The sequence below is a fragment of the Lepisosteus platostomus genome, chromosome 14 (assembly GCF_059453375.1).
Source record: "Lepisosteus platostomus isolate fLepPlt1 chromosome 14, fLepPlt1.hap1, whole genome shotgun sequence".
Lineage (NCBI taxonomy): Eukaryota > Metazoa > Chordata > Actinopteri > Semionotiformes > Lepisosteidae > Lepisosteus > Lepisosteus platostomus.
In genome coordinates, this window is record NC_142624.1 from 17,893,643 (window position 1) to 17,906,263 (window position 12,621).

At 37.0% G+C, this 12,621-nt stretch overlaps 1 protein-coding gene across 1 annotated transcript in view; it reads left to right on the forward strand.

Annotated features, from left to right (window-relative positions):
• The window catches only part of vps8 (VPS8 subunit of CORVET complex), a 387,878-nt gene that overhangs the window by 248,432 nt on the left and 126,825 nt on the right, over positions 1-12,621 (forward strand). The window contains exon 42 of the mRNA XM_088607294.1: positions 8,091-8,260. Within this exon, the coding sequence (XP_088463420.1) occupies positions 8,091-8,260 (170 nt within the window). The remainder of the gene's footprint in view (positions 1-8,090; positions 8,261-12,621) is intronic.

The following is a 12,621-nucleotide window of genomic DNA, read 5'->3' on the forward strand; positions in this document are numbered from 1 at the left end:
TAATAATATTTGTAGGCTATGTAGGGGAAAACTGCCAATATCATAGGCCAGGTTTGCTTGTGATTGCCCAAAACTAATAAATAACAAGTTTGGACCAATTGCATACACCTAATGATGTGTGATGTTAATCTACTATTGAAATCACGAAGGAAGCCAGTTTTTAAATAGTATTAAATATGTGGAAAAAGCTCTGTTTCAGATCTAAAATTATATGGTTGGTGACAGGCAGATATCATTGGCAGTCATCTTTGTGCTTCAGGTGAGGAGTTTTGTTAAAGATAAAGGCGCATAACAAATAACAACATTGCCTTGCCTTTGTACTATATAATTATGCATATATCCAGTGCTATGTCCAAGAATTTTCCATTTTGCATATAAACGAGAGACCATATGACACAAATTAAAAGGTAAATCAGGTTATAATTTCAAGTCAAAAGCACTAACTTGATCATTAATTCTAAACCGTACACACTGTATGATGATCACATATAGATGACTCCACTGAATATCACACTTAAATCCTCTGCTAGGGAAATATAGTACTTCAAAGTACAGTACACTGCCTCAGAGAAGCTGATTGTGTGTACACGTGTGTGTCTGTGTGTGGGGGTGTGTTGAAGAGGAAGTGCTGTACCTCAGTCCTGATAAAGCAGCGCTGCAGATGCTACCATGACAAATCTGCATTTACTGATGGTTACACTTACAAAATTGAAATAGAGTGGCATCAGCAATGCTTGACAAGCGTAACTTCTTTAAAGTGCTGGAATTACGTCTGAAAATTGGAGTTGGGCACCTTCTGTAAATCTGCTTCAGACAGCTACTGATCAACCCAGATCAACAAACTCTGTATTCTGGAGAAGCTCTGGAAATGTATGGTAGACTGCAGATAGCGTGCTAAAAAATGAGATTTTATGTAAGATATATAACATTAAGATGTTCTGTCTTATCTTTGTTTGGAATTAATTTATTTTAATGAGGCTTTGTGTAGCCAGTCACCTTCATGAAGGGTACATGTTCAAACTTTAATAAAACAGTCATAATCCTTTACAGTGGTTTATCTAAAAGATAAATAGATATTCCACTGTTGTTAAGCTATATAAACAGTTTAAAGCTCTTTATATCATTTCTATATAAGCATTCTTTTTTTGATAAAGTATGCATGGTGTTCATTTTAAATGTCCTTGCTGTTTTTAAACATCAAATGTAGACTTCACACAGTGAAGTGAATGTAGACTTCACACAAATTACTTTTGTGAAGCCTTGGCATCCTATTGTTGTTGTTTTTTTTCTTTTTCATAAGAAGATGTAAGCCATGAAGGAATACTTTTCTCTAATACGTTTTTTTCAAAATGAGGAAGTAGCATATGATGCTATGGAAAAAGATTGTATTATATTGGAGTAGTATTTTGTTTTGCTTTATTTAGTACAATAAAGATAAAACAGCTGACGTAACTGGTGATTTGAATAAGATGTGGTTTAAGTCAGTTTTTTTACAGAAGGCCAATGTTTCTAGCTTTTACACAGTTCTGCCACTATTTTATTTCACTAGCATATGATTACATTGTCTCTTTGATCTGTGTCTAATCACCTTTGAAATAGTGAAGTTTGGATTTTATAAATTTATTTTTATAAGGAAGTTTTCTAAATTTTTGAATGTTAACTATTTTAAAACAAGGAAGACACCACTTAACAATTTAAGGGTATTGTAGAAATGTATTACAGAAGAATGATGTTAAAATGAATACAACTTGTGCCGGACATTAGGTTTTTAAGAAATATGGAGGTAACCTTAGAGTGGGTTTTTAGGTTTTTACATTTTTCTTCCTCTTGTCTTGATTAAAAGAAGGCTGCACAAGGCCTACAATTACTTTTTAAACCACTTATCCCTCACGAAAGTAAAAACCTAAAACTTTGTTTCTGTGATAGTGCTGTTAATCCAGTCCACAACAGATATAAATTGGCAAGGCTCTGTCAGAGAAGTTCATTTATCAGAAGGCTTTTTTATGTTTGTAATTTTGTGTGCACAGAGTATTAACTATATAAATTATAAATTGTACCTGCAGACAATCCTTATTTGAAGTGCACAGGGTTGTTTTATAGTGGTTCACATATAATTACTCCATATACAAAAGGAAAGAAAATACATGAAAGCAAAATGATATTTCAGGAAAGGTTTCACTTTAAAAACATGATCTCCCGTGTTGCTCTTGCTGTTGCAGTGAATTGCTGTTATTATAAATTACCATTCATGATATTGCAGTGGTCCTGCTTTATTTTCCCTAGCTGTTTTGGTAGATGAGTAAGGAGGGACAGGAGAGCGAAATTGCAATGTGTCAGCTCTCAGATTTCTCCATGCTCTACCACTGCAAACTTTGGAGGGCAAAGGCTGTTTGCTATTGCCAGTGGCAAGTACACATCATAGATTGCTACCCTTCTACTTTAGGCAATGTTGCACATGTGACTCTTCAACAGTAGTGGAGAAAATAACATGTGAGACTATCAACCATGAATATACATTCCAGTGTAAGGGTAGGATAGCACCAGGTTTAAAGTATTTTGGCTCAAATTATTGCCTTTAGAGCGAAGCAGAATTGGCAGGTTAAAGGACTCCCATATGGCTCAATCCAAAAGGGCATCTACATGGAGAACATGCGAGGCCCTTTTGTCCTGAAATCACTAGGTAGAAATAGTTGACCAAGCTCTCCTGATCTTGGGCAGACTTTAAGATTGCCAGGGTTTCCAGTGTTTGGCCATCAACAGCATTCCCTTTGGCTGGTCTGGTTAGTTTGAAATGTTAAATTTCAAGTGTTAAATTTGAGAGCTGTGTCATTTTCTCCACATGATGGATTAAGCACTGTAGCAGCAGGGCCTATTATTTAACTTAAATATTAAGTGTTTCTACGAATTTTTGTGTGCCTTGACCAAGCACCCTGGTGTGTTCTATGGATGGCACAGAAATAGGGGTAAAGAGGCCCCTCTGATAAGAGACATCAACAATCAACGAAATTAGACAATTTGACATCCAGAATATCCAAGTTTATTTTGCATAAAAGCCATAGCCAGGACAAACTATGTTTCCTTGTCTAACTTGTGCCTAGATCTCAAGTAGACAAACTGTGCACGGACTGTTTTTAAAGACCAAAGTCAGCAAGATACTACTTTGGTAGAGCTGCCTAAGGTCAACGCATGCTGTTAGCCAATGCAAAGCAAAAGCTCTTTCTTTCTCTTCTCTGTCGGGACCCTTCCTGCACAACGATGCTGCTAGGGAAATCCAGACTAGTTCCATATGTCAGCACTAAGTTTAAACTCATCAAGCATATTTGACAAATTGTTGAGTAAAATGTATTTACATAAAAATTCTCTAGCACCCTGGTTTTCAAACTATGGTACTTGTGGTACGCGGCGCACCCCCAGGTGGTATGCCAGATGACCATTAAATTTGTTGTGTGCACTGAAAAATTGGGCCGGGTTTTCATATTTTCTATTTTAATCAAATGAGATTATGTGTCAAATATGCAGCCTACGCACTGTACTACGATACAGTGCGCTAATACTTGATTGGACACAAGAGCTACTGTGTAATTCTGTACCATTGTATAGGAATGCGTGCTAGGAACGTAAGGGGCCAATTGTATTTAAAAAAAGTTATCTTCAGCAGATAGGGAGGTTGGAGAATGTGCATGGTTTTGGAACACTGGCAATCTTGTAGCACAGGAAAATGTGATAGATAACAAAAACAATTTAAGGACTGTTCTAGGTTAATTTGAGAAAAATACACTGAACGTCTCCGTGTTTCGCTCCCATGCGCAATAAATAAAAACTTCCTTTAACTTCTGAGATGGACTCCTGAAACAGAAACGGGTAAAAATGCAAGCTTGCGGATTGCTAAAGCAGGTAAGCCCAACACTATTTGTGAAGAACTTTGTTTACCATTGGAAAAAGAGCTGACATGTATTGTGTGGAGCAAAAGCTGCTAAATAGTTCGACCTGCTGTCCCCTTCAAAAGACACAGTCACTCATAGAATTATTAATATGGCAGATGATGTCAAAAGTACGCTGATAGAGCACGTTAAGTTGAGCAGATGCTTTTCACAGCAATTAGATGAGTCTGTAGATGCCTTTTGGCCAACTTGCTCGTTTACGTTAGATACGAGTTTGAGGGTAAGACGCTACCAACAGGAACTACGTGAGAGCACATATTTCAGCTTCTAAATGAATTTATTGAAGAGAATGGCGTAGACTGGATGAAATGTGTAGAAGTTTGTACAGATGGTGCTAGAGTGATGACAAGCAGACACAGCAGTGTAGTTGCACGAATTAGAGAGGTTGCTCCAGATATGAAGTAGACGCACTGCAGCATCCACCTCGAGGCCCTGGCCATCAAGAAAATGGCTGAGGATTTAAAATCTGTTAGACTTTGTGATGAATTGTATCAAGGCTCGACCAATGTATTCACATCTGCTTTGCTCGACTAAACAGGCTCACTCCTCTCACTGAAATGGTGCTTTTTTATTGTTGTTCCTGTTCTCATTCTGTAAAGTGCTTTGAGAAGCCACCTTTAAAGGCACTATATCAAATAAAGTTTATTATTATATTTATTATATGTGTGTGTGAGTGTGTGTGCGTGCGCGCTCATGTTGGTCATTGAGATTTTCTGTGGTTCCAATGAGAAGATGATTTGTAGGTGGTACTTTGGTTTGATCAGGGGTGGTACCTTGTCCAAAATGTTTGAGAACCACTGCTCTAGAACTATTATTGAAAACACACAATTTATGTTTAGTTCACAATAGTAAATGCATATTTACATGTGTCTGAGAACATAAATGTGATTTGGTTTTATGAGGCTGAAAGAACCTATGAGCTAGACTATAGTCAATGTGTATTATTAACTGACCGTTGTAATCCGTTCAACATTCAAATCACAGAAGATCGTTTCATATATATATTATGTTTGTTGTTTGCAATGCATGTTTCAGTTATACTCAATACAATTATATCCGTGTGTGAGACTGTAAATTTTTGTTTCATTATTTCCTAAAAATCATCAAGTACTCTCACAATTTTCTGCTATAATTTTTATTTGTTACAGCAAATTAAACCCCCCCTATCTCATAAATCACTTTAGGGTCACAAGGTTTAGTAAAAAAGACAGAGTTGTACTGTGCATCTTTTGGATTGTAAACTCATCAAAATAATTTTACATCCAGATACATTTTGGTATTGCAGAGAGATCAGTTAAATCAGTGCAAACAATTACAAGATGGGTTTTAAAGGCCTTTGCTGTCCTCAAACTTCACGCTGCAGTGCTATCAGCCATTTAACATAATTTGCTTTTTATCACAACAAATTGTTGTACTTTGACTCCGTTTTGTGTAACAGGTTTGTACAGTATGCGTTAACATTTCCTCCAAAGACTGATCAAAGCTGATCAAAGAAATTGTGACATCTCTTTATGACAGTTTCCATCAAATATGACCTGATACCATTTCTTTAAGTCTTCTTTGATTTTAATCACATCATTTCAGCACCGATCAAGCAATGGAAAATGTTTTAGCTATCCATGTTTCTCTAAAATAATTTAACAAAACACACAGAGAAAGTGCATTGCCATTCATGCTACTTCATACCAAATTGAGATATCAAATCACTGTTATTTGCATCACATTATTTGTTCAATGGAAAGCCTAAACATAAAAAGAGAACTAATGGAAGGTTTTCAATTAAAACAAGAATATGTAACAGAAATGTTAATTCATTGTCTGCTCTTTCTCCAACCTAATTGCTTTTTTAATCTTCTGAAATTGTGGAACCACAATAAAATAATTTGCAAATAATATAGTTGCAAATCAGCACTGAATGGTAGTTGTTGGAATACACCCACTTCCCTTGTTATGTAAGGGCTCCAATCTGCAAGTGTTTATTTAACCCAAATTTTTTGTCAGTCTATGTACTGAACATAGAGAATTACCTCCCAATATATTGCACGGGTCCTCCTTTATTTCTGTAGCTTTGTCAGTAAGTGAGGAAGGAGGGACAGGAGAGCGAAACTAAAGGCCTACAGGGATTTACTTTCTTTTAATGGTTAAGAGGCAGCTCCGTCAAATTGCCCCCCCTACAAACAGCAAAAATGATAAAACCCCTCTCATTCGTTAGTGCTGTGTTTGTGACGGTTTGTGCTATTGAAAGTAATATTTGTGCTATTTTCGTTTCCGAGATATAGCGCCTTGTTTTTTCGGGGTCATAATGTCACTCAGTCCCCCTACAATGTCGTAGGAGAACCAGACCGGTCTCCTTCGTTGGTGCTGCGTTTGTGCTGGCTTTTACCGTTGAAAGTAACTTCCCTGCTGCTTTCGTTTTCGAGATATAGCGCCTTCTTTACCTTCTTTTGTGAGGGTGTGACATCACTCAGCCTGCCTACTACGTCTTATGGGGAGCCAAACTGGTCTCATTCATTAGTGCTGTGTTTGTGCCGGTTTGTGCCATTGAAAGTAACTTTCCAGGTGCTTTCTTTCCCAAGATATAATGCCTTCTTTTTCGCGAGGTGACCTTGCCCAGCCCCCTTACAACGTCGTAGGAGAACTGGACCGGTCTCGTTAGTTATTTCAGCATTTGTGCCGGTTTGCACTGTTGAAAGTAGCGTTTGTGCTTCTTTCATTCCCGAGATATAGCGTGTTCTTTTTTGGGAGATCACGTGACCATGCACAGCAACCTTGACCTCTAGTGACCCCATCTACCAAGTTCAAACGTTCTGTTATTGGTGGCAGAGTAACAATTCTGCAAGTTTGTTTCTCTGTTTGCCCAGGTGGGGGGCAGCGGTGGATTTTGCATTTAATATCAGTATCTTCTGCGTGTTTCTGAGAACAGGAAAATTAAAGTGGTAACCAATATCATACCCTACTCAGAAAACTTGCAGGTATAGTCTCAGAAAGCAAACATTAGCAAACAATTGCATTTACCTCTACAATTAACCTGTACCAGAGTGATAGAAAGAAAAGTATGGAGAAAAAATGGAACAGCTCATGATCCAAAACATACCTCCTCATCTGTGAAACATGATGAAGGTAGTGTCATGGCTTTGGCATGTATAGTTGCCAGTGGAACTGGCTCACTTGTCTTTATTGATGATGTGACTGCAGACGGCAGCAGCAGGATGAATTCTGAAGCGTACACAAGCATCTTATCTGCTCAGATCCAACCAAATGCTTCAAAACTCATTGGATGGCGCTTCACCTTGCAACAAGACAATGATCCCAAACGTACAACTGAAGCAACTATGGAGTGTTTCAGGGCCGAAAAGTGGGATGTTCTTGACTTGGCAAGTCAAACACCCGACCTGAATCCCATTGAGCATACATTTCACTTACTGCAGACAAGACTGAAAGCAAAAAGACCCCGAAACAAGCAGGAACTGAAAATGGCTGAATTACAGGCCTGGCAGAGCATCACCAGAAAAGATACTCAGCTTCTAGTGATGTCTATGGGTTGCAGATTTCAGGCAGTCATCAATTGCAAAGGATTTACAAACATGCCAAATTTTCTTTAAGATTATGTTATTGTGTCCAATTACTTTTGGCCCCATGAAATGGGGGAACTATGTATGAAAAGGGCTCTGATTCCTATATGGTTCATCCAATATAGACGTAAATACCCTCAAATTAAAGCTGACATTCTGCACTTTAACCTCATAGTCATTGTTTCATTTCAAATCCAATGTGCTGGAGTACAGAGCCAAAAGAGCAACAATTGTGTCACTGTCCAAATACTTATGGGCTGCACTGTAAGTCAGAAAATACTCAGAGTATACATAGAAGCTAAGTAATTCATTTTTATATTTTCAGGTTATGTGGCATCTATGAAGAATGAAAATTGTGTTTTTGTATAGTTTTTAATGACTGGATTTCCTATTTTGCCATTTATATTTATTTTTAATCACTTTTTCAGGAAAACATGAGATTAATCAATGTCATAGCACAAACGATATACAGTACTGTTTTGATTTGAAATTGGGATTTTACAGTGAAGCTGGAAATTAGCACTTCAGGCTCTGGTCTCTGTTCATTTGCCTGTTTTCTTTCTGTGTATTTTGGTAGACCCTTCTAGAGACCACCACCAGTCTCCTAAACCATGACCTGCACTGGTCCTTGTCTAACCTGCGTGCCGCTGTGAGCCGTGGCCTTCACCCCCGTCTGGACCATTGCAGCATCTGCCTCCAGCAGTACAAGAGAAGGAGTGAGGGCGAGGAAGAGATCATCATCTTCAGGTAGGGCAAGCTGTCTGTGCCGTGGGTGCACGAAAGCCTTAGGCTCTCTTTTAATCAAATCCCTTTGTATTTTATGATTATTTTTTACCAGTCTACTTGTCTTCTCTATGTGTAATTTTTACTGAATATCAATAATATATTACATCAGCATGCCGGGTTAGGCTACCGTCATCCCCTGTGACTCTGTTCTAGATAAAGCGGTTTAGAAAATGGATGGGTGGAATTATTGTCTTAATTTTGTTTATCACCCTTCATAATATCTCATAATGGTATAAGCAGAAAAGCTGAGACACAGAAGCATTAAATAAAGCAGAGACTTAGAAACATAAACATGCAGTGCCATTAATCACCTACAATAGCCGTGATATTAAAAAATGCCTTTTCAACAATGATTTAGATCTAAAAACAGACTCTAGATATGGCTTTGGGAAGAGACTTCCGTAATTATGGGGGTAAATATAATATGTAGAACTGAGTCTTATCTTAATGATAGAAGACAGAAACGTAATGATCATAGATTAATATGAGATAGAGGTGTGATAAAGCGTAGAAAGTCCTAGACATACAGTATGACAAAAGCAGACCATTTAGAACCATATAGTTTCAACACGAGGAGTCAATTCTAAACATAACAGTAAGTCCTTGACTTACCTTTTAACTCTACTAACTAAATTGAGTGGATAGCTTTAGGGCATGTAGCATATGTTTGGAGTTTGGATTAATGTGACATATTAAACACTAATTTTTCAACTGAACATGTAAGAAAACATATAGTTTATAACATACAGTGTGATAGGTAACATTGTTTCCTTTGATTGCATTCTTGTCTGATTCTAGGCTGGGGCATCTTTTGTGTAGAGCCCACATATCTTATAGTCACTTTAAATTTCCAGATTCTTAAGAACAGGGAAAGCTTTCATCTTGTCCTAATAAGCAAATAATGAGTTAAATGAGTTAAAGGGAAATCTTCTGATCATGCAGGACTGTAGTTGTACACTCCTGGTTTAGAATTTGCATGTAGTCCCTGGGTCTGTCCACATGCCTCCACAGCTCAAATACGTGCTGACTAGGTTAATAGCTTTCTTTAAATTGTCATTGTGTGCTTGTGTGTGTATGCATGTACCAATGGATTAATGTCCAGAGTTTAGACCTGCCATGCTACCTCTTCCTCCAGAATAAGACGCTTTAGTCATAATGGGTAGTGACAATGCATAAATGTGAATAAAGAACTGATTGAAGTATAGAGTACTGATAAGAGAGCTACATCAGATTCTAGTCAGTGAGATCATCAAAGGGAGACCACAGGAATCTATTTTTTGTACTACTCTCCTGAATTTACATCTGAATTATACTCTTTTGTATTACTCTTGTGAATTTAGACTCTGGCATAGTTAGTAAACCTATAAAACAGACGTTATCCTAATATAGTCGGAGTTGCAAAAACTATAGCAGGTAGCTACAGATGAAAAATATGTAGTGAATCTGGACCGTACACAGCAGGGGGCTTTCAAACAAAAATTGTTTATTGGAAGCTTCCAGACAGCATGGTTCAACAATGTAAAATAGAATATGTATTAAAAAAAAGAATATGTCAGTAAAATAACTTATGCTTTTCCAGTTATTGAGGTTACCACAACAAAAGTTGAATATGAACAGTAAATTATCTTTGGGTCTTTGTAATCCCTCTGTTTTGCTTGAACTATAGAAACTCTAAAAAAATAGTCAGGGGTCATCTGTTCTGACACCTTAGCCATCTAAACAGTTGTTACCTTGGTAACCAAACAAGCTTCAAATGAGTGTGAGATATGTGAATTGAGAACTTTGGAGTCAAACGTTCTGATTTACCAAATGAAAATGATGTGTAGCTTTATGGAAGGTTTGTGTCTATTACAACAGCACAATATTCTATAGCATGAAAGCAAACTAGATAAAATCACTGTTCTTTATGCATTAAGGTTTTGTTGACAATATGTTTTGCCTCACCATCCCCACCTGTCCCAGAGTTCACCAGCCATGTCTGATCTGAGCTCCCAATTTAACAAAACAAATATTACAGATTATGGGAATAAAATCATTTTAGATTAGAACAAAAGGGCAATATAGAGACTTTATGCAAGTAATACAAAGACCCAGGGACATGAAAAAATTAAGGTTAGGAGCATTCATGGCTAGAAACATGAGACACTTCTTCACATATGGTTGCAGGAAGATGGAACCAACTCTTGCCATTTGTTGAAACTCATTCATGAGACCGTTTAAGAAATGTCTTGTTGGAATTCTTGGATCAATAAAATATTAACAATCAAGCAAACAAAATAGATTAAATGGCTTCCTCTTGTTTGTAACCATTCTTTTCTTTTGAAGGGAAATTTGTTGTTGAAACTCAAATACAGACAGTTAAGAACATTTTTGGAAATCTCAAAACACTGCAAAACAGTCAGTTATTAACTAATTGAAATCACATATAAACTTTTCCTGATGAGAAACATGCAAGTAGATATTTTGTAAATTATAAAATAATACACTATTAATATTTTTAACATGGACAGAATGTTAAAATTTGGGACTTGGGACTAATCTTGTTTCTTTTTTTTCCTGATCTTAACTTCCATGCTAAAGGTACAAAGGTTTTCAGATGAGACAGACAACCCACATATATAATCTGTTTTGTTGCAGCTTTCTGTTACATAAATTACTGTAGATGTCATCCAGTCGATAGTACAGAAACATCAAATGCAGCTTCAAATTTAGTCTGGAGTGTGGGTCTTAATGGAATCTGACACTGTAATTAAGACTTATTTGATTAAGGATAGTTTATACATACTACATCATGAAATCCTGAGGCATACCAGAATTTACCAAGTATATAGCGTATCAGACTGAAATATCTGAATGTTCATCAGACACTAAGTGATGCTTACATTGAGAAGGCACTATACAACCTCATCTAACCTCCATGGGCATCCTTCCACCCTCACTGTGAGAATAGGTAAAAACCAGCTTGAAAAAATAAATATATTATTTGGTATTGTGTTTGGCAGGAGGAGTTTTCGGACAAAGCAGAAAAATATTGCATCTGCAGAGTCTTTGTTGTGCTAGTGCTGTCTATTATTTTGCTAACTTTAATGCCAAATAAAATGTGATTTACTGTATAGGTAACCCCTGTTTAATTTTAGGGTGACATTACCACTTCAGCTGAAAACAGTTCACCATTAAATATTAATAAAATGCTAAAGTAGATAATAACTAGTGTAGAATTTAGTAAGGACTAAGAAACTAAGGTATCAGATCTTGGCAATCTGTTATAATAGCAGTTTGTGAGGGCTGACTGAATTCTGAAGCATTTTTTATTTGTTTTTAATTTATTTTATGTAGAGCTTTCATTTCTACTAGACAGGAGGCAATCTAATTTTACACAATTCCTGAAGAATTACACCAACATGCACTCTAAAAATAACACTAGATGGACATGCAAAGACTATTTACTGTTTCTATGTACGAAATGAAAGTGAATATTTTAAGATTTATTTTTCTTTTTTTGGTTCTGATTATTTGCACTTTTAATTTGAAGAACACCATTCTGAGACATTACTCTGGTGCTTCACAGATCTTGTTTCCTTTAATAGTAAGGAGATGTATTATGTTTAAAGTTTTACTAAATTTTCTTAATATGTAATTATTTTCCTATTCTTTGTTGTGCACCTCCTTCAGCCCTGAGAGGTATAATTAAAATAGTTTTATAGAAATTTAATAAAGCTTTGAATGAAGGATACGATAAACATATTGATTTTTAACCATTGTACATAGCGTGATTCTGCATGAGGCAGCTCATAGAAGGGACACGTTCTAGGCAGGTCCCTGACCACAGATGCATCCCACACACAAGTCAGAAGTCAGTCTATCCTTTATTTAAATACAGCTGTATACATTACCAGCTCTATGAACAGCACAGAAAGGGAGGTGGGTATATTCTATTAAAGGTGGGTAGCTGCGTCAGCATGCGTAGGCTGCAAAGGAACAAGTAATAGGTTTAATCCATGCTGAAAAAAAGAAGAAATAGAACACAATGTTTCGGCCATGGAGCCTTCTTCAGGTGTGAGAGAGACAGGGCAGTAGGCAAAGGTAAAGTAGCGGGAGAACAAAGGTTGGGAGGGAGGAGGAGTGAGAGGCGGGAGCAGGGGACAGAAAGAGAGGCCAATCAAGAGGTTTGAAGTCAGAATGGGTGCAGAGAGGTGTGAAATGAAACTTCCAATGAGTGGAGAAAATTTAAAAGAACAGTAGTCTGTCGTTAAGAGAAGGGAGAATGTGTGATCCTAGCTGCAGAACAATTTTGGTTTCGGTGGTCTTTCTGATGTATGAGT